Below are 23,188 nucleotides of genomic sequence, written 5' to 3' on the forward strand. Positions count from 1 at the left end.
TCGTATTTATAAAGTATTACTTTATACTCTGTTGTCTATGGTATTGTTCATGTTTATTATGTGTATAGGCATCGGTTACCATTGTTCATCAGGTGAGCTGTCAACCTATTTGTCTAATGTGCGTAATAAAATAAACATAAAAAAGATTTTTTTTTTGTCTTTATTATATAATTTTATTGACTAAACGGTCAAAGATCTTAAGATTTTTGTTGTCCGGAACAGCTAAAGGTATTGAGCTGAAATTTATGTCAAATATTAAGGGTATCATTTTAAATTATAGTAGTGTAAATAAATCACGACTCTCAACTCTATTTTGATTAAATTTATGGATAATATTCATAGACAATAAAACTTTAGAAGTCAACGCTTTTATACACAAGTTTTTGATGATGTCTAACCGTTCGTTCTAGAGTTTCAATTTTTTTATATAAAAATGATCTTTGTTAATGATTGAGTAAAGGAAAAAGTCTTAAAATTATTATTTCAACATTTTCAACCGCGTATTTTTAGTTTTTATTTTTTAATCATAATATTATATTTATCACTGTTGCTATATCTTACAGGCTGAAAGACTCGGTTTCAACGAAAGCAGAGTATGGCGAATCTCAATGGCTAATGTGGAGTACAAATTGTGCCCGTCCTACCCACCTGCACTGATCGTGCCTAGATCTATCGGAGACGAGGACCTCGACTCTGTTGCACGGTAAGAGAACGCTGTACAAAACTAGTTAGTTGATTAGATTTTTTTTTAAATTCCTTTACTATAAGCATGCGTGCAACTGCCAACACTCGAAGATTGACTACTATTATTATTATCAGAAATTCCATAAGGTTCCATATTTTTTTAATGAGTGAAAATGGCATGGTATGGCCTGCCTGTGCTATCGGTATACACTGGCGGGGTACCAGTGAGAGGTGATAGGTGAGGATGAAAAGGCATGTCAGTTAGCTCATCATGACGAATTCAACAATAACTTGTAGGAGGAACCGAGTGGAGGTCGACTTGATAGGGTTATATTGATAGCAATGGGGACTAAACTTCCCATTACTAATAATCCCATCCCTCCCAACCTTCCATATTAGCCGTCAGTAAAGTGTAGTATTGTAAACAATGAAATCAATGTATTTACTTTTTATAAATATTTTACAACTTATCGTATTATAATTGATCGTTATTAATTTATAATATACATAATTTTTAACCAACTTCAAAAAGGAGAACGTTCTCTTTACTGTTGTATATCTTTATGTTTGTTACCTTATTATTCCGTCAGTTCTAAACCGATTTGGAAAATTCTTTTTTTTTATCAGGAAGAATATACTTATAAATTAGTTCCATAGATATTTTATCAAAATCGATTCAGTTAGTTCAGTTTTTAAATCAAAACACCAGATTTCATCATTTAAATTATAAAAACCATTTTAAATTATAATATTTAATGAAAATTTCATAAAAATAAAAAAAACGCGTCAAGTACTAAGTGGTCACTCACTCGTTTATAGTTATAATTCAGCATTGTATTGAAATGAGCGTATGAATTGAAATTTTTTTTTATTTTCGAAATAACTTTCTTGAGCGTACAAAAGTCTAATTAATTCCTTCTAATCTAGTAATAAATGTAAATTTCGTTACTTTTTCATATAAATATAATGTATGCTCTACCCACTGACATTGATGCTCCTTTCCACTTTGGGTTTGCTGGAAGAGAACTCTATTAAGAGTTATGCTCGCCTTTGTACATTTGATTACATCTGTCATATTTTTATAAAAAACTGATGTGTACAATAAAGAATTAAATAATTATTAATTTCTAGGTTTCGTGCTATGCGACGTATACCGACAGTTGTGTGGCGGCACCGTGGCAACGGCGCGGTGATAGCACGGTCGTCGCAGCCGGAGGTCGGCTGGCTCGGCTGGCGGTCGAGCGAGGACGAGCGGTTGCTGGCCGCTTTCGTCACAGCGTGCTCCGAAGACAGGACCACGCTCACGGCCGGCAACAACACGGTATGCTATGCTCTCCTGGTACACAAGAATACTATACGGACTCGTTATCGACGTTTACCATCGACGGAGCGTTAGTTTTTTATAATGGATGAGGTTTTATATTATTATTTCAATTGTCCAGTACTGGACATAAGTTTACCCCATAAGAGGAATTTTACCAGTAGTTGCCACGCTTGGCAGGCGAGTTGGCAATCGCAGTTAAGCTTTTACAGATGTTTTAAGAAGGACGCTGCTGCCTATCCCTCCACCATAAGTTCCCTTACTCGCCTCTTACGACACCCACGGGAAAGGAAGGGGTGATCCATTCTATGCCGAATCCTACACGACAGCGGCTACAATGGATAAGTATTTAATGGTAACTCTGCCTTTTCTATCAGTTAACGTTGATGGGTGAAAATGGTGTGGTAACCCCGTCTGCGCTAAGGGGATACGCTGGCGGAGCACCAGTGAAGGGTGATAGATGAGAATGAAAACAGGCCAGTTAGCCCATTATGATTAATTCATCGGGAATTAACCATGATAGTTTCCAGGGGCAACCGCGAGGAGGTCGACCTGGTTGGGTATATTGCTAGCAATAGGATTCTCAGTCTCCATTACTAACAATTCCTTTTCCCCCTATCAGTAAACCTTGGCGAGGTATTAGTGAATGATAGGTGAGATAGAAGTCAGATTAATTAGCTCATTGTGATTAACCACAGTGGTTTTTCCAGAAAGAGCTGCATGAATGTTACGTTTATAGGATAATATTTATTTATTTATCAAGGCACACCAACAGTACATGTATTACACATTAAAAAAATTATATGTTTATATTATTATACTTTGTCGCCTTTGTCTTCTTTGTTAAAAATAATGAGTCAATATTATACGACTATATATATAGGTACTGTGTACTTAATATAAAAGATATCATCCGCAGACAATGTATGTTCTCCTAGTAATTGCCCTGTAATAGTGGCAAGAGTCGAGGCGACGCGTACTCGCGTGGATAAAATGTAGTATTCAAATTGCCCACCTATATTATCACCAGTCATTGTTTACAATGTAATTGAGCGAGTCAATGGATTAACTCCCTGTATACATTATATTTAATGACATTCCACGTATATTGTTTATGCGCTTGTAAATTATCAGAATTTACAAGCGCAACCATAAAATGTAACCAGCAGTAGTTTACTATAGTAATCGAAAACCTCCGTATAGTAATATATTTTCGTAATAAATAATCTACTATATAATAAATCCTATTACTCTATATCTATATACGTATATAAAAATCTCGTGTCTCAGTGTTCGTTATCGAACTCCTCCGAAACTTTTTATAAATTGTTTTGTGTATATTTGTTAGATCTGAGAATGTTTTAGGTTATTATACCCATACGTGATAGGCGTGGTCTTTGCCAGATTTTTTATTTTTATTTTTTGAACAACATTTTTTTTTAAGCTAAATCATCAGAAAATACGTCGTATCTTTCAGTCACAGAGCCCATCCTCGTATACTTGCAGGCCCCGGCAGAAGTAATTAATATTTATTAACTTTTAGACTTTAGCGTTTCATGGTTCATAGTTTATAATAAGTTGATATTTGTTGTTGTAACATGGTATGGGTCCAGTGCTGCAATGCTATTTCTTAATTTAATCATTAAATTTACTAAGATGCGGCTTTGTAAAGCGTACATGATTGAAAAACTCCATTAGAATTGAGAATGTCATTTGGGAAAATTTCATTATATTTTTGCAAATATATATTTCAATTATGTTTCATTTTTCTATTAACCACAGATTACAAAAAAAAGTCCAAAAGTCGGTCTTAAATACAGCATTATTTTTCGATCACAATTCTTAGAAAAACATATGTATATATTATACTTCATTATGCAGTATAAGAGATTGAAAATAAATATAAATAATTTTAATGAAACATCCTTTCCTTTTCCGTGGATGTCGTAAGAAGCCACTAAGGGAACTTAATGATCGAGGGATGGCCAGCAGCGCCCTCTCTTAAAACATCACCAAAGTCTAACTACGGTTGCCAACCTGCCTGCCATACTATATATAAGTAGTTGCCACTTATAGCAAACTTTTCCTTAACATCTGATATGATGATGATAAACATTTACAGAGTGTGTCCTATGTTTTCCAGCAACAAAAGCTGCTGATCGTCGACGCTCGTTCGTACGCGTCTGCGGTTACTAACCGCGCTCGTGGCGGGGGCTGCGAGTGCCAGCAGTACTACCCGGCGGCCGACATACAGTTCATGTGCCTGCCCAACATACACCACGTGCGCAGGAGTTTCCAGCAGATGCGCGCACTCGTCGCCGAGCCCAGTGATCAGGCCAAGTCAGTACCGTGCACTGTTTCGTAATTATATGCACGTACATACGCTCACGCATTCTCACTCGTTCTTGACATACTTGTAGTGCTGTTTACCAACAATATTAATAGAGGTTAATAATTCGGTTTGAAGGATGGGATATAATTTACAGGGTATAGAGGAATAACACCTGAGTCCTCAGGAATGGCAACGCATGCGGGGGGTATCATGGGCGAAACAGTATATACTGCTTTCCGTCAGATGGGCCGTCAGCTTGTTAACCATTCCAAGTTGTATAAAAAAAAATGTATTAATTAATCTTAAAATAAGACATTATATGAGAAAGAAAATTTTGAAAATATAAAATGTTAAAAAAAAATGCTATGTGGATGTTTGGAGACTGAATTCTGAAATAAGTTTTAATACGTTATGGGCCCAGTTATGGCCCCACTTTTTTTTCTAAAAAAATTCTCTCGAATTATTTTCCTATTTGTAATTGTTTAAAAATTTAAACATTTTAAGCGATTTTACAAAAGAGAATATTTAATATAAAAATCAATAGTATTTTTGTCTGCGTGTTTGTGTATGTATATGTTATATGGTGTGTTCGGAGATTCTAATTTTTATTCTTTTACCTTAACTACCGTATTAATTTTGTCGCGATTTGGAACATTTTTGGATAATACAATTTGGAAATGTGCTAAACAGATGTACCATGCGCATATGCATGGTAGTGGTATGTTAGCGGCATGATGTGAGCATTAACCGGTGATGTGTGGTGGGCAGCTGGCACAGCAACCTGGAGCGCACGCTGTGGCTGCAGTACGTGGCGGGCGTGGTGCGCGCGGCGGGCGTGGTGGCGCGCGCGGTGGCGGCGGGCCGGCCCGCGCTCGTGCACTGCTCGGACGGCTGGGACCGCACGCCGCAGATCGTCGCCGCCGCCCAGCTCATGCTCGACCCCTATTACCGCACTATCGAGGTGCGTAACTGCCTTTTATTCGTATACATCAGCGCTGTCCAAACTAGATAGGATCTAGGCCGGTGTTTCCCAACGTGGGGCAATTTGATAGTTATAGGGAGGACTTGATGCAATTTTTACCCTTTTGCTCTGGGTCATTTAAATGCAATGCTACGAATAGATATCGATGCCAAAAAACAAAAATAGTAAATTAAAAAATAATGTAAAATAATGTCAAACGTAATAAGTATAATTTCGTTTGACATTACCAAAATATCAACTAGGCGATAATTTTTAATAATTTTTGCATAATTTTTTTTAAAAATTGTGTATGAGGGTATAAAAATATAAGAAATGTTCAAGTGGGGCATAGCACAAAAAAGGTTGGGAAACACTGATCTAGGCCCAATATTTGAGGGGTCGCAAAAATTTGTAAAAATAAAATGTAAATATGATATCATTATTTTGTTATTGTATTACTTTTTCATTAATTTATCTTTTACAATTCTGTCAACATCAATATCAACTAGTTAGAAAAAGAAAAGGTTTGACGCAGCCCGCCGTTATTCAGGAAGTATTTGTTGGATATTCCGTGGTACTAGGAGATCAGAACCGCGCAAAGCTTAACTGTTTCTTATGTATAAGAAATTCTATTAATTTCGCATTGTCAGCTATTTCAAATAATAACAAGTCTATATTGTCATACAGGGCTTCAGAATACTGATTGAGCGCGAGTGGCTCGACTTTGGGCACAAGTTTGCGGACCGCTGCGGACACCTGTTCGGCTCGGAGGACCCCAACGAGCGATCGCCGATCTTCCTGCAGTGGCTCGATGCAGTCCACCAACTGATGTTGCAGTATCCCTGCAGCTTCGAATTCAACGAAGCCTATTTGGTAAATTGCATTCCTTTATACAATTATTAATTTTTTATGTAACTTAGAATGGTGAACACTGACAATCTATCTGATGGAATGTAGTTATTATCGCAGTCGCCATGTGGTCCCGGCACAGAATAGGCCCCTTCTCCCATAAATGTTGTAAGTCTGCGTACCGAACATGGCAATTATTGGCAAAACCTCTCCTTATGAGGGAGGCCCATGCCCTGATTAATAGACATTATTTTGACTTCTTTTGTACTCTTTTGTATTGCGATTCAAAATTTACATAAACAATCGCAAAATGCGAACAGTGAATACTAGGAGCACATAACATACTTGCAGATAAAGCTGGCGACACACGTCCACTCGTGCATGTTCGGCACGTTCCTGTTCAACACGTCTCGCGAGCGGAATGCCGCGGGGCTGGCCGACCTCACGCCGTGTGTGTGGCATTTACTAGCCGCGCCTGCGTACAGGAACCATCTGTACTCCCCGCACTATGTCGAACAGGTATGCCTACTATTAGTGCATAGACATACCCGTCGAATTGTTTCGCGATAAATTTTAATATTTATGCTAAAATATGCAACAGATTAATGAAAATTAATTCCTATATCCTCAAAAGTAATGTATTATGAACGAATTGATGTAAGAGGTGAAACGAAAGCATGTACTTAAATATTATTAATATTAAAGTGACTGTTTCAGGTTATATGGCCGGACTCTACCGTACGCTCGCTGTACTTGTGGTGGACGATGTATGGCGGTGAGCGGGACGAGTGTGTCGACGATCCCGAGACGGGGTCGCTCGAACCTCTCCAACCGCTCGAACCGCTCGCAGCGACCGATACTAACCCGCATGCTGCAGCCACACACCACAAGCAGCGGACCTCGCATGCCGGTAAGTTATCTATTTTATACGAGAATGATTGATATATCGAACGAATCCATAACTTTAATAACAAGATATCATATCTTCGGAAAAATCTATAAGACTATTATTAAATTACCGAGTAGATTAGTCTTTTGGTCCTTTGAGCCGGATTGGTCAATTTAAATAAATGTAGATCTACTTCTATATTGATCTATCTAATATTATAAAGAGAAAAGATTTCATTTTTTGTATGTTAATTTGTAATGGATAATATAAAAAATTTCTTAACAGATTTTAAAAATTTTTTCACTTACAGTAAACTACATTATCAGTGAATAACATAGGCTACATATTATTTTATATTGATTTGTGTGAAGCCGGAGCAACTCACTAGTAAAATAATAAGAGAAAACTCTCTTATTTGTATACATAAATGCATTTCAATGTTTAGGCTGCTGAAGTGATTATGCCACTTAAGAGTTGGATTTATTATATAATAACCATACTTAAACCGGTTTAGAAAACGATGGCGTGACGAATTAAAAAGAGACTGGTTCGAAGTGGCGCAGATAGGGATTGGGAGGAAATAGAATAGCAAAGTTCTCTTCTATTTCCTTAAACATTGGGACATCGCGGGTTAATAATAGAATATAACCTTAAATACTAAATATATGTTTTATTTCAGGAATGGCAAAAACAAGATCGTGCGATAACCTTTTGGCTGAAGGGGAGAAAAGGACAACACAGCGGCGTAGTAGCGACCCCAATATAGCGCCGGATGTTGCGTGAGTACATTATATAGTTTTCAACTTTTTTTTTGCAACTATTGGCAAAATCCTCATAATGGCAAACAGCCATAAAAAATTGTCCCGTCCCTTATGACAGTCTATGGAGTAAGCCTATGTTGACATGACTGACGCTGACATAATGATGATGATGATTCCACCAAAACACAACTATGCAAGCACAGCTGTTTCATGGCTAAAACATGAGAAGTGTGGGACAGAGGTTCCCATGCAGATGACTTTTGTACAAACTGTACCTCTGGTAAAATTATCTGGCTATGTCTAGTAATATTCTAAATATGAAAGTAAGTTTATTACTTTTTGAAGTCAATCATTAGGAAATTTATATGTACTCCTTAAAAGACATGGATAGGCTATGTTATGTAGATGCAAGCAAATGCAGAAAATAACTGTGAATGGAGATGAATGGAAGAGGGAAACATATTACGTGAATACCTAAATTAAATAATTGGGATAAGGGTAAAAAGACAATGATGATAGTACAAATACTATCCTTTATAACTATGTCCTTCTGGGGGCAAAGAGGTTGCTAGCAATAGAGTTTGACAGCCCCATTGTTGGCAATATGTCCTATCAGGTCGTGGTTCCCCTTGGAAACCATCATGAACAATTCTTTTTGAATTCGTCACGATGGGCTAACTGACCAGTTTCATTCTCGCCTATCATCCTTTACTTGTGCCCTGGTGCCCTGCCGGTGTATACCGATAGCGCGGGTGGGGTTACCATTCATTTTGACCTATAATAAAAAAACCATGTTCTAAATTCAAATATTGAGAAAGACGTAGATAGGTTATTTTTGATCGCGGCAATTAGATTACAATGATTGTCTATACTCTTCAGGAAACTGTCGTGTGGTGGTATGGTTGCTGGTGAGAGTGAGTCGAGGCGCGGAGCGCTTACCGACAGCTGCGTCGACAAATTGGCCGTACTACCAGTAGCAGTTGAAGAACAGCACCAAGTAAGTAAACAAAGAACATTTACCAGAGCATCAGAAATGAATAAGAAGTTAACTCGTAAAACCAGTAGATTCCAAATAAATTTGTCAATTTCATTTTGTTTTGTTCTACAGTATAAATATTTTCAATACTAGGGATTTATGACTTGAAGGAAGTAAAACACGATGCATATTGTGAAGACATAGTGACATCTTTGGTCTTGAAAAATTACCTTTATTTTTGAGGGTTGACATATTTTTCTCGTACTTTCTATATCTTTTTCATTCTTTATTATACAGATATGTATGCTGTATATATTTATTTTAATGATCAGTACCTTATAGTCAGCGTCAAAAGTCGAGTTATACATTAAGATTAAAAAAAATCTATACTGACTGTACAATAGTCATTTTTATATTTTTAACTAATTTTTACTTTATATAAAATTTATTCAATTCTGGCACTAACCTGGTTTGTAAGTGGAAATCTAAAAGTATTCATCCACTTTTAAAGCTGACTATACCTAATTATTTTTATTTTTTTTTTTACTAAATAACTATATATACTAGGTATCCATAACTAACAAAGAGGTGCAATACGATAATAAGGCATTTTTTTTTATTTAGGTCACAAAACGAAACTTGAAACTTATATAATATAACCTGTTATTGTATGGCTAAGGATCTGTTCATATTGACACAGCTGTTAGCTTGCAACAACAAAATTCAACAAATATTGAATACCTCGTTGTTAATATCAATATTTCTTAATGATTTCTATTGTATTATAATGATTTATATCCAGTATATCAATTGACGTCAATTATTAATTATATTTATAGTATTATAATTTATTAACCTTCAGTTTGTTTAATAGGTTGTATTAGCAGTAGAAATAGTGTTGATTGTATTAGACAAATTAAAATTCCTTGTGGTAGGACCAGAATAGAGAATGCCACCTGTTCTGTCTGTCTTAACAGACTTTTCCATTCCATTGTCAATGCTCATTGCCTCAAAGAGGTATAAACTATAAAACTAGTTGAATGAAACAAAAAACAAATACTCAAAGCAAAATAATAATAATAATAAAAAGTTTAATAAACCCCTTATTCTTAAAAATATCCAACCTCTTATGTATAAACCATATTGAAGTATTTTGTCCTTTTCTTTTGCGTTAGATTTTTATATTTAAACGAAAGCGACAAAACACGTCATATAACTAAAATAGGTTTTTAGAAGATTCTAGTTTTTATGAATAAGGGGGTAAATATTTAAATAGATAAGAAGAAACTAATTAATAGGAATACTTTTTTTTTCGTTAAGGTCGGCGCTCTTCATCCTGACCATTTTGAAAACGCCCAGAGATTACCGCGCGATATTGCAAGCGGTTCTTCTTCTTTGGAGAGGGAGCTAGGGGGCGCGGCCGAGTCGGCCGACAGGGACGTAGTAGGGCCGGGGGCGGGTGCGGCCGGCACTAATGAAGACGTGGAGCGCGGCCTCGATGTGCAGGACGGCCCGTGCCGCATCCGGCATACGCCCGACGTCGAAACACCAGAGGAACAAGCGGTTTTTTTCTGCGACACGTATACTGATGTTATTGGGATGGCAGATGTGAGTAGCCAATTTTGCTTTTGTTTTATTTATTGTACTCTCAAGCTATGAATGTATCACTTAAATTCGCTTGTGAATTATATACTTATAGTTTTCTCGAGGAGAAAAATTTATATTGACTTTCCTTATTTTACTGAGGATGGTAATTCTTGTGATTGCCTACTTGATATGAAGTGACAATTGTCGCTCATAGACACGTAGATATCTTTTGTGCTTCCCCCTGCCTTATACCATCATTTTATGGATCCTAAGTGTTACCTTAACGATATCCCGCGGTTTAAGGTATCTGTAGTCCCCTGGCTCTGGATAAGTCGTTCCCAGTAGACTCATGCGCATGCTTGCTAACGAATCACAGTTGCACATCAAGTGTTCCGTGGATTCCGATTTCTCCCCGAAGTTTTACCAATAGTTGTCACGCTTGGCAAACGAATTAACAACCAAATAAAGACCAATGAAAACCAAGGGGGACTCTGTTGTCTATCCCTTGACCATTGAGTTACCTCTTACGACATCCAAGGAAAGGAAAGGGTGGCCTATTCTATGTCAGCATCGCACGGCAACTAGTTCGCTTACAAAGCGTAAATAGCTTAGTTGAGATTATAGCAGTGAGGATATTCCTTATAACAGTTTGTTATTCATACAGGCGGCGAGAGAGTCCGGTCGCACCCGCCACATCAGTATCACGTGGCGTTCCATATCAGAATCAAGCAACCAGTCGAATCCTTCGTCGAGCGGGTTCGACATCGAACCGCGTCGTTCGCCCGACGTACAATCCAGTGACGACTTGCCCAACAGCACCGAGCGTCACCGACACAGGCCCGGCCCCGGCCCTGGGCCCGGCCTTGGCCACGTCGTGGTCAACGGAGCTGTCAGCCAAAACGGCACCAACGGGCACGTCAACGGAACTAACAGTCACTTGAACGGACTGGACGAAGTCACCGGAAAATTTTTGGAAGTGGATTTTAATGGTGTGTATTTATTTATTCGATAATGCGTATGTTACATGTATACAAAGTTTATTTCTGCTTTTAATTATTATTATTATTATTTTGTATAACAATATAACATTTCATACATTTAAAATTAGCCATTGCTAATTTTCCTCATTAGGTAAAATTCCATAGTCAATTTTTCATTAACATCAAATTCATTTATTCAAACAAAAAAATATTTTATTAATTGCTAGCTATTTTAATTGTACTGTCAACACTGAAAAACGTTTGAATTTGACAGCACAATTCCCATCTTAAAAAAGTTTGAATTTGACACAAAAATCCCCATTATCAAAATGATCCGCCATTTATTGAATTCATTTGTTACACAAAATGTGATAAATGAAGAACTGCTCAACCAATTTTGTGCAAACTTCACATAAACAATGTACTAAATAGTCCGAACAAAGCCTAAATTGGTTTGGATAGGGGAGCCCGTTCTTGAGTTATAATATTACAACGAAAAGTAGCATTAATTTTTATATATATAGATTATTAATGTCATCGTGACTATATTTCTTTATTTTTAATGTACATTGACTGAGTTCATCTGGGTGTCCATATAATGTTAGGAAGTCTGTAATAAGTTTTTACTATTGGTAAGCTGACTCGACCGATATTGTTTTCATGTTAACTTTAAGCTTTAGTCACTGCTCTTATTAAAAAAAAAATAGCCAAACTGAGGGTCGCTTAGCTCAAGCTTACCCACGAAGATCATTTATATGTCACCTTAAATATTATATAGATAGAGTATTGAAGTTAAATTGACATTTGGCGGGCTCAATTTGATACATATTATTTTAAATCGCGCCATTTTTAACAGTGTTGCAAGTAATTGAATTAAATTTTTTCCAAAAGTTATTCTCAATTTCTTAAATTTAAATTACGAGACTCAGTTTTTTCTAATAATAATATAATAGTAATTTTCTAGTAATAATTTAAATATATGTATTACTTACAATTCAATAAATGTATAGGTATTTACTATTAGAATGACAGCAATTTTCGATTATTTTAAAACGAAAACATATTATAGGTTTATATATGGATATAAATCAAAATTATCAGTAAACATAAATATTATACAATTCATTATGCGCTGTTCATCTTGTCTTTTAAAATGGTTTCTTAATAATTAGGTAATATCGTTTTTATTTTTTAATTTAGTCTTATAATACCGTTATAATAATATAACCGTCTTTCAAAAAAAGCGTTAACGCACACTTTTTATTTTTATCCGAGCAGTAAGTACTTTATATTATTCTCAATTTCGTGTATAATATAGTATATGTCATATATGTGTAAGTATATTTGTTATTTATATATATTTATTCGTTTATATATGTAATTTTAGTACGTATGTATATTAATAATTAGTAGTACCGCATTCGAGTATTCTGACACTTCCCTATGGTTGACTGGGAGAGAATGCTTTTAGCATTAAGTCCGCCATGTACACATATTTGTACTAATGAATAAATAAATAAATAAATAAATAATACAATGTAATATCTCCCATTTATTGAGTTAAAGTAAATTGTACATTATGGTAACCCTATTCACGCATACATGGAGAAAAAAAGTCGACTTGTTTTTGCCGAAGTATTTGTATGCTGACACTCCATCTACATACCTAATATAAGCTCGTGGGGGAGAAGGGATTGTTAGTAATGGGAGTATAAGCTCCATTGCTAGCAATATACCATATCAGGTCGACCTCCACGCACCCCTGGGAAACCATCCTGGTTAATTCTTGTGGAATTCGTCACGATGGGCTAACTGGCCTGCTTTTGTCCTCATTTATCACCCTTCAATGGTGCCCCGCCAGTATATACCGGTAGTAGACGGGGTTGCCATTCCATTATCACGCACTAAATTTAAGTTAACGGAATTGAGATGGTGACGTGTGCGCTGGCAGGCGGTGCGACGTCTAGCAGTATTTCGTCGGAGAGCGAGGGCGAGGCGGCGGGCGGCGCGTGCCGCGTGGGGGTCGGGCCGGCGGCGCGGCGCGGCGCGGCGGCGCGCGGGCGCGCGGCCAGCCAGCTCACGCTGTGCCCCGCGTCGCCGCGCCGCGCGCCCTGCTGCCACTGCAGCCGCCGCGCCAGCACCACCAGTCAGTACTCTCTATTATAATCAGCGTTCTCTATTATCACCACAAACAGTAGACACGAACGTATGCCAGTTGGCCCGTCGTGGCGAATTCATACAAATTAACTGCTACGATAACATGCCCCGCCCTTCCAAAATCTAAAGGATTAAAATTGTCCGAGTATAGAAGTATTTTAAACAAAGAATATAATATTTACTCTTTAACGGAATCGAGACTAAAGACGTTTCTTTACGAACACAGTCAGAGCACCGATGTTTGTATACCGTCACACACATTTAAATAAAAAGTTGGAAGCGTGCCATTTTAACGTAGACTATGTATACAATATTTTTCGGATAGGACTGCGTAGAAATCGATCCGACACAGTATATTGTTAGCAGTGGAAGCTAACAGTCCTATTATTAACAATCTCTTCTCTCACTGAATTTTTATATATTAATATAATATTTAAAAAAAAAATGGATCTACACTATGAATTTATTATATCGTTCTGGAGAAGTATCTGGGAAAAACTCGATTAGTTCCCTTCCAAATCAAGCTCTACTTGTTTAAAGGGACGCTTTTATGCTGTCTATCCTATATTATTAGTATACACAATGACAAGACACACACGCACACGCACACGCACACGCGCACACACACACACACACACGCACACGCACACGCACACGCACACGCACACGCGCACGCGCACGCGCACACGCACACGCACACGCACACACACGCGCGCGCGCGCACACATAGTCTGTATTTTTTTTTTTTTTGTTAACTTTGCCTAAGTTATATACTAGAAATAAGTTTTAATGTTAAGTTTATTCTTGCACTCTATATCTTATTATTGTTATCTGTGTATTATAACACTAATTGGTTGCCTTGTATTTGTGTAGTCCATGGAGATGGGGCACTGGTGACTTGTAACACAGGTTCTTCTAAACCTACCGCAAGCACCAGTCTCTCACAAAACTGGTCTTCATTTCAAATTGTACCTCATGTTGTTACTTTATTCCACCTTTTGTGAAGAGAAATAAACCGTTCATTCATTCATTCATTCATTCATTCATTCATTAGTATACACAATGACAAGACTTAACAGGGGATTAAACAATGTGAACGAAATTAAGTATATTTAGTATGAAAATAACGCATAATGACAAATTCAAGAGAAATTGAAAATTGCAATAATTATCAGGGGAGATCAACCTAACTGGTACAATCTTTTCCCCTCTCCCATATAGGGTACCAAAGATGAACCTGTTATCCGTACATACACGAGTGTATACACACATGCATACACGTATAAGTACACACACGCGCACGCACGCACGCACGCACGCACGCACGCACGCGCTTACACACGCACACATACACACATGCACGTACGTAGATACTTTGTCCAGTAATTGGCGCAGTTGTGTCTCGGTGTGGGTACTGTAGGTGAGCGTGTCGGGTCGTTGCAGGCGGCGTGGAGACGTCTGGCGAGTCGGCGGCGAGCTCGGAGCGGCGGCGCGGCGCGTGCGCGGCGGCGCGCTGCGTGTGCGGCGGCGGCGCGGCGGCCGCGGCGCGCGACGCGCTCGACGGCCTGCCGCCCGCCACCGACCCGCTGCAGGCGCGCCTGCACCACATCATCCTGCACCAGAAGGTACGCGACACATATACTGCACGTCGCATGTTCACAATAATATATGTCAGGCCAGCTCGTCTACACTATTCCGAATTCAATATTTACAGAAGAAATATCACCAGAGGGAGACTTTGTACAAAAAGACTTTGTTTTACGACCGGCAGCCTGACGTTAACCATCTTTGGAAATGCTAACCATATATATATGGTTATTACAGAAAGTAGTGGAAGAGCTCAGTGGGCAACTCAGAGAAGCACGCGAGGCGCTACGGCTGGCGTCGCCCGTCGCCGCGCCGCCGCCACTCGCCGCCTCGCCCACGCAGGTTAGTATTGTTTTTTCTGTTTATCTCCTAATTACATTTCAAGGTATCATTCAACTATCTGCTTGAGGCCTCCACTATACATTTCTGTAGACGTTTTCTTTCATGCACAACTAAATTATGGAACCAACTCCCAGTAGGAGGGACGAGATTGTTAGTAATGCGGACTACTAGTTCCATTGCTAACAATATGCCTTATCAGATCGACCTCCCCTTGATTGCCCTGAAAACCATCGTGCTGAATTCTAGGTGTATTCATCACGTTTGGCTAACTGACCTGTCTTTTCATTCTCACCTATCATCCCTCACTGGTGTTCCGCCAGTGTATACCGTTAAAGCAGGCGGATTTACCGTTCCATTATCACCCATTAAAAAAACTTATTAGTAGCAGTATAAACACAATCTTAAATTATTCCCCCTTATTATATGATATTAAATTTATGTAATTAGTTATTAATTTTGATTATGTATATATTGTTAGTCTTTATAATCTGTAGCATTCTTTGAAGGGAACAATAAAGAGTTTTCATTCATTCATTCATTCATAATAGTAAAATCGTACCTTAAATAAATAATTATTTATTTGATCAACTAGGTGAACTTCTCTCAATACGCACACCCAGGAAATAAATAGTACAATGACATATTATTTACAATTATAATTAAAAGGAATAATATTAATAAGATAAAATATAAAAAATATCAATAATAGAAATAACATTGATATTCCTAAGTATCTAAACATAAATACTCTGTGGTCATCCGAAGAAACTTTAGCAAGTTGGAGGCAAATATGTCTAATTGTGGATACTGTCTCAAAACATCATTGAGTAGTTTCAATGCGAGTGAGACGGAAGCTTGCTTGGCTTATACTAATTGTTATCACTTGATGGTAATGATTGTGTACAATGATAGATGCCAAGCAGCGGCAGTGTAAGCGGCAGCGTGAGCGTGCGAGGCAGCGGTAGCGGCAGCGGCAGTAGCAGCGGCAGCGCCAGCGGCAGCGCGTCCGAGGTGGAGGTGGGCGAGGAGGCTCGCGGCGTGGTGTGGCTGCCGGACAGCGCGGCGCCGCGCTGCCAGTACTGCAGCAACCACTTCTGGCTCGCCAGGCGGCGTCACCATTGCAGGTACTTATCTTATACCAGAGGGAGCTATGTAAATAGCTGTTTCCGCGCGTTGCGCTAAGGTTTTAATACGAATATTATATTGCTCTTTTTTGGTATTTCATGTTATTTTACTATAAAGTATTATTATTTCTTATGGCATAATATTCATAGATTATATAGTTTTAAATAAAAAAATAAAAACAGAAAAAAATTAAATTTTCCAGAATGAAGTTCCACGGGTTTTTAGTACAGAATAATAGTCTGAATTTACTGTTTTAGTTTTTGCCAATCGATCCTTTACACGCTGTATATATACGAGTATATAAATACACATACATACATAATTGTTTAATGTACAATGTTGATATGCGCGTGTATTGTCCACAGACGTTGTGGCGGCATTTTTTGCGGTTCGTGTTCCGAGATGAGCTCGTGGGGCGACTGCGGCTCGGTGCGCGTGTGCAGGCGCTGCCGCGCGCTGCGGTGACGCGAGCCCGGCCCCGCCCCCGCACCCGCCGCCCCCGCCGCCCCCGCCACGCCCCCCGCCGCCACCGCCACGCTCGCCCGCGCACACGTCGCCACTCTACTGAAGCACACGTTCAACTGAGCCGCGATCTCCGCTACTATCTGTAGGTCATTGTGCCGTTCGCGTGATCACCTCGCGTACCTATGACGCCCTAGTACCGGCGCGATAGGAAACACGAGGTAAAAGGGAGAAGTAGCATTCTATTGACGATGCTCGTGAATGACGTTGCATGTATTGGCGATTGACGTGTACGACTCAAGTCATACATATTTTACTTCTGACTTTTCTTATGTTTGGTGTACTTACATCGATGGAATACTTTCAAGATTATCACATACGTGTGATACTACTTCTTTCTCTAAAATATATTTCCAGTATAGACATGACACAGTAATAGAATGTTACTTTGCCAACAGAATGAGAAACTATAGTACTGCGCATTTATGAATTCCTGTTACCGTTGTGACAGAAACGAAATACATTGACGTAGAGATACTAGCGGTATCACAGAGATGGTATCACTATCTCTTTCCTATTCGTGAACTTTAGACAGAGACAGTCGCTGCCTATATATATATGAGAGTTATGTGAACAGTCACGCGCAAGTTACATTGTAGGTCTAAATCGTTTATCTATTCGTTCTGTTACTAGTCAATCCGCTTCGATGAATGAACTCGACATCATTGTTAAAGGATTATATTATCTATAGGTGAATATGAGGAAATTTAACCAATACAAATAGAATAAACATTTATGCACTTGTGTATTAATTGTCCATTGGATTGACATTGAATATGTACAGTTACGTAAAAGGGTAAAGAAAGGGGGCGAGAAAAATAGTAAACTCTGTGTTTTTTTTTTATTTTAATTTGGCAAGCAATCTTGAGGTCATTTCAAAATAATAATAAATCCACAATTAGTAAAACTCTTTACCTAATTTAATTTGTTTACATTATAAACCTTTATTTCATTAAAGAGACTCAAGATTGTTTACTAAAATGGGACAAAGAGAAACGGACTAAAGAATCTAGTCTTTCGCGGTTCGTGGGACGAAGGTGGGGGCGCGCCGAGCGGCTGACGTAGTTAGGTAAATGAATAGTGAATGTTGTTATGCGAAAGCGTGTTTTGTACCAAGATTGTTTGACCGCTGTACTGACGCAACGTGTCTCACCGTTAAAGTGTTCTTTTGTCCATCGAGATTTACTTTCACCATCACGTCGGACGATACCCTGTGAGTGATAAAGGAAAAGATTGTAAGCTCTGTATAAACGATGTTTTATTTTGTTTATTTTTATTTTGTATAATAGTGTTTCATTTGTTCCATTCTTTTCTTTTTGTACATAGTTTTGTTTCACACTCGTACGTCGGCTGGCAGTTGTAACGGAAGAGGTCGCTCGTTATACCACCATCGCTTTGATGTTTAATTTGAATTTGGACTTTAACTTAAGTGGTGTATGGTATATTTTACGATTGCAAGTACTCTAATCGCAACTAATGTCATCGTAATATGTATTGTACCAACCATTACAGAAGGCTCAAATTTAACTGACAAATATCTATTTGTATCAACGCGATGCGGTCATAAACGAGTGACGTCCCTAAGACTGCGGTATACAAGTGTCAGTCGATCCGAATATCTACTGACAACGTCGCTTAGGACTTAATTTGTATATTCGACAAACTTGATTAATGTATAAAATACATAATCTAGCGATACTTGTATCGTTGTTACTCGACTGAAGTTATTTATGAACTGTGTTTCATATAGTGATGTTTCATGTAGTACTACATTTATTTATATCACAAGATCCACTAAACTTTGTTTTAGGTCCACTGTATTATCATTGAACAATATCACCGCATTGTATAGGCCCGATCCGTAGCGGCAGAGTCTAATGGAACAGTTATTGGCCATTAATTGTGGACCACAACTCTATATATCCGCAACTATTGGTCCATGGTTATCAATTGGCTATATATTTATTTAAACTCACCACGTTAGATTTGATCGCTGCGGATCTAACCATAAGGCGAGAGCCACATTCGTATTTTATTTGTGATATGTAATGGTAATTTTGTATAATTAAGAGTTTAATAACATGTTGTTAGAGATAAAATTTTACTGGTAATTATTTTAAATACCCTCGCGGTGCGTCGTTGATTTTTGCATTGTTGAATATTTGGTGGCTGCGGTCCACTGGCTCGATGCTCGTTTTGATAACTGTTTCTCTCACTACACTGATGGTAAGGTGCGATGGTGTTTTTTTTTTTTTATATTATACTTGAAATTTTACGTCTGTCAATAAAGTAGTACATCTACACATCTGTGCAAGACTTTTTTTGATATTTTTTTCTATTACTCTGTAATGCAATACAAAAATTAAAAGTAATAGGTAAATTCGCAATATTGAATACAGTTGGTTTTGATTGAAAAATAAAAAAAAAAATATTCATATGTAGATGTCAATGTATATATGTCTATATACATATCTGTCACGCTTGTCTCCCATTGGGATAGAACAAAAACAATGCAACGCCAAATGTTTCGATTCAAACAAACTTCTTTCGCTTCCTCCACATTCATTAATCTATTCATACACGGTCGTCAGTTACGGGTACTTTTAATTTGGTCCTTCTTCAGCATGTCGCCTATTTGGTCGACATACGTCCGTCTAGGGCGGCCTCTACTGACGTCTTTATTCATATGTGCTCGATAAATCTCTTTCGTAATTCCTTCATCCATCCACATTCTACCAATGCAATGTAGATGTAACTTTAGAAACAGACAAACGTGAAAAACGCCATGGTACCATACCCATAATTTACATATAAATAACTAAATTATGATAGTGTAAATGTAATTCGCTGTATAAATATATTATTTGTACTTGTAATAAGCTAATAATGTATTTATAAACAAGTACACTTGCATTACTTAATTCTGTCCGCCTTTTCTTTATTAATATCGATATATGATCCAATTGTATCAAATAACTCGGCAATTAAACATGAGATGTAATCTAAAACTCTAGACAAGTGGCAGTCGAGTATCGATAGATACGTTTTCGTTACCGCATGTATGAAAATGGATGACGCCTTATATTGCTCTTTCGATCTCATGCATGCGATACCGATATAGATAACACTTGTCTAAAGATGAGAAATACAAGGCAATATATGGATGAATGGGATCATTGAAGTAATTAATTAAATAATACTGCTTACACCAAATGGAAAAAAGATAATCATGATCTCTATTCATTCATTTCTTGTCCTTTGTGTAATATTGTGGTGTATATCTTATCCATTTTATTGTTGTTCTTTTAATTTCTGATTTCCAAATGCATCATGACAAGGCAGGCATTTTTTTTGCATCTCTCTTTGTTTATTTATTTTTTTTTTTTGTAACCGTTAAATCATCTATTATTTACATGGTGTTTTATGGACGATATGAGTTGTCCTCAAAAAAATAATGAAATGGATAAAGTATGTATAGATTACTATTCAATCGCACCGTCTATATTGATCATTTTGAACAATAAGCAATAGGTTGGGGAGGGCGGGGGATAGAGAGGGGGGAGTCGTAATAAATTGTAAAGACTGAATTGGAGGTAGGGGTGATAATTTTGTCAGTCACACGCAGGGCTGCCAATTGTAAAGGTGGATGAAATAAATTGTATATCATGAATTGGCTTGTGTAATTTATTTCTGTTAAGAAAAAAATATATAAATCAAAGTGCAAAACATCACAACGACAGCATTTAAAAATTTGCTAGAAAAGTAGAAATATTTCATGTACATTTACAAGTATGTAAAAAGTAAAGAATACCTTTTACGAATATAAAAAAAAAATTGCAATTTATGTATATTTGAAACTAATATACTGGCAACCCTGCATAAATTCGTTTATGCGTGTCAACATTATTTCGAACTATATTATATAGATCAACTGTACTGTCCCTCCGTCAGCGAGGTGACATGTATTGGTGCCAATTCGGTTCTACCACCTTAATTAAGCTAAAATATTAACAGATTTTGTTAACAACGGCATTAATTTAAATTATCCTAAAATAAAAACTGCTTTTAATCGGCATAAATCGTAAATATTCAACGGAATAAATGATATTCAGAAACCGGACCGCAACATTAGATAACACGTTGGAATGTAAAAGAGTTTTATAGCTTCAAGTGTGGGTATGTTTTTATATGAGTGTCGACAAAACCATCAATCACTATAGCTCGTCTACTTTATGTTCGGCGATCGCTGGTGGAGAACGGGGTCGTATATGAGCAAACGTGCTCGTCTCGTCCTCGTTTCCTTTACACTAGCCGCATCACGCACAGTTGCCAGATACTATTTTTTATTTTTACCTAAATGTCAAATATTTGTTTCTCCAAATAGATACGATTTCCTTTACCGTCATTTCATAGATTTTATATATGTATCACTGTACAGTTCCTAACTGACAAAACTGCCAAATTTCTCGCAAGTCCATTTCAATTTTTCTACAAAATTTTCATTTATCGAAAATTGTGTAAACAGAAAAATGTTTATTTAAAATTGCGAAGAAATATTTAACCTGGCAATGCGGTTTACATTTCTGCTCGTGTGCCTTGCGCACGCTAGGAAGTCCCGCGCATAAAGTTGTCGAGCTATACATGTAGTTTAATTTCATAACGATCAATTCATTAGGTAATAATAAATATAGATGCATCATTAATTAATGCGGTTTGGTGAATAAAATTTATCGATACTCGTTGAAAGAGAAGTGGACTGCTTCGTGTATAAATGATTTTGTAATTTATTCGTAATCTGATTGTTGTTATGTGCATATATTTTATATTGTAAACGCAAAGCTCTGAGTAACGTGTAAGCTCCATGTCGAAGTGCAAACCTGTTTGTGACCAATGAATATTGACACGATGTGAAATAAAGCATATTTAGTTTTTATCAAGTTGTTTTTTTTTATTCAATCTAGCGAAATTAATACCTACTCGATCAAGCCAGGTGCTTGATCGAGTAAAATGAAAGCTTGCTTAAAGGAAGAGAGGGATTTTTTATTGGTGAAGATGGAAGGTAACCCTGTCTACGCTATCGGTATACGCTGGCAAAGTACCAGTGAAGGGTGAAGGCAGGTCTTTTTTTAATGGGTAATAATGAAATGGTCACCCCGCCTGCGCTATCGGTATACGCTGATGGAGCACCAATGATAGATGATAGGTAGTGATGAAAGCAGGTCAGTTGGCCCAGTCGAGTAATTGACATTCATATTTAATCTTTACTTGTAACACAGGTCCTTTCAAAACCTACTGCAGGTACCAGCCTCTCACAAACCTAACAATTAATTTTTTTACTATCATTTCCTAATATCATTTGTGGAAAAAGGAATCCTTCATATACTTTGGCTTAAAAATTAAATTTCTCACAAAGGCATACGAAATGATAAACATCATTGTAGAACATAGTTTATTTCCCAGTATTCATCTTTGGTAAGACTTACGAAGACTTAAAAATAATTAACAATAAAGGTTTATCTATAGTTGGCAGTAGCTAATTTAAAGTATTACAAGATCGTTATTCAGATATGATGTTACGTATCTAATGAGATATCTAAAAACACATAACAATTATACCTAATATAGTTTTGAAAGATTTTCTATGGAAAACCAGTTATTCTTATTTAAAAACAAAAGTACTGAAGCATTTTGATAAAATTTATTTCAGATTTTCCAAATTTTCCAAATCGGTTTAGAACTGACGGACTTCATAACTATGAAGTAACAAACAAAAAAATACCATCCAATTGCTAATTTCCTCGTAAAAGTCTGTTAAAAAGTAAAAATAATACCACTGGGATTGATTCTGAGGCGCCATTTCTTAATCTCATCTTTAAAATTTTAATTTTACTGTTTAGTAAAATGAACATTGTATGGACCATCGGTAATTTTAATTCTAAAGCAATTCTGATGTAATTCTACTAAAAATTTAATTTATATCTAATCGGTCCTCAGAATAATAATTTTGAAATATCAAATTGAAAATAATTTTAGAGATAGGGAATGAAGCTTCGGAATCGACTCTACTGTATTAACAATAACAGAATTATTTAATTTTAAAAGATCAGCTAGTTAG

The 23,188-nt window shown here is 37.2% G+C and overlaps 1 protein-coding gene across 9 annotated transcripts in view; it reads left to right on the plus strand.

Annotated features, from left to right (window-relative positions):
- The window catches only part of LOC113515241 (myotubularin-related protein 3), a 116,863-nt gene extending 94,857 nt beyond the window's left edge, over positions 1–22,006 (plus strand). For 8 of the 9 annotated variants that reach the window (XM_052896029.1, XM_052896030.1, XM_052896023.1 and 5 more), the window contains 16 exons: positions 564–703; positions 1,816–2,005; positions 4,149–4,345; positions 5,106–5,298; positions 5,986–6,171; positions 6,499–6,666; positions 6,865–7,057; positions 7,716–7,815; positions 8,677–8,794; positions 10,094–10,381; positions 11,025–11,349; positions 13,292–13,486; positions 14,941–15,122; positions 15,322–15,426; positions 16,339–16,550; positions 16,917–22,006. In XM_052896029.1, coding sequence (XP_052751989.1) covers positions 564–703; positions 1,816–2,005; positions 4,149–4,345; positions 5,106–5,298; positions 5,986–6,171; positions 6,499–6,666; positions 6,865–7,057; positions 7,716–7,815; positions 8,677–8,794; positions 10,094–10,381; positions 11,025–11,349; positions 13,292–13,486; positions 14,941–15,122; positions 15,322–15,426; positions 16,339–16,550; positions 16,917–17,016 — 2,892 coding nt within the window. In that variant the 3' untranslated portion in view covers positions 17,017–22,006. Of the gene's footprint in view, positions 1–563; positions 704–1,815; positions 2,006–4,148; positions 4,346–5,105; positions 5,299–5,985; positions 6,172–6,498; positions 6,667–6,864; positions 7,058–7,715; positions 7,816–8,676; positions 8,795–10,093; positions 10,382–11,024; positions 11,350–13,291; positions 13,487–14,940; positions 15,123–15,321; positions 15,427–16,338; positions 16,551–16,916 lie in introns of those variants that run through there. The other variant, XM_052896031.1, reaches the window with a different exon arrangement.
- Positions 22,007–23,188: the final 1,182 nt, after the last annotated feature.

This window comes from Galleria mellonella, unplaced genomic scaffold, assembly GCF_026898425.1.
Source record: "Galleria mellonella isolate WM207_F2 unplaced genomic scaffold, CSIRO_AGI_GalMel_v1 utg312, whole genome shotgun sequence".
Lineage (NCBI taxonomy): Eukaryota > Metazoa > Arthropoda > Insecta > Lepidoptera > Pyralidae > Galleria > Galleria mellonella.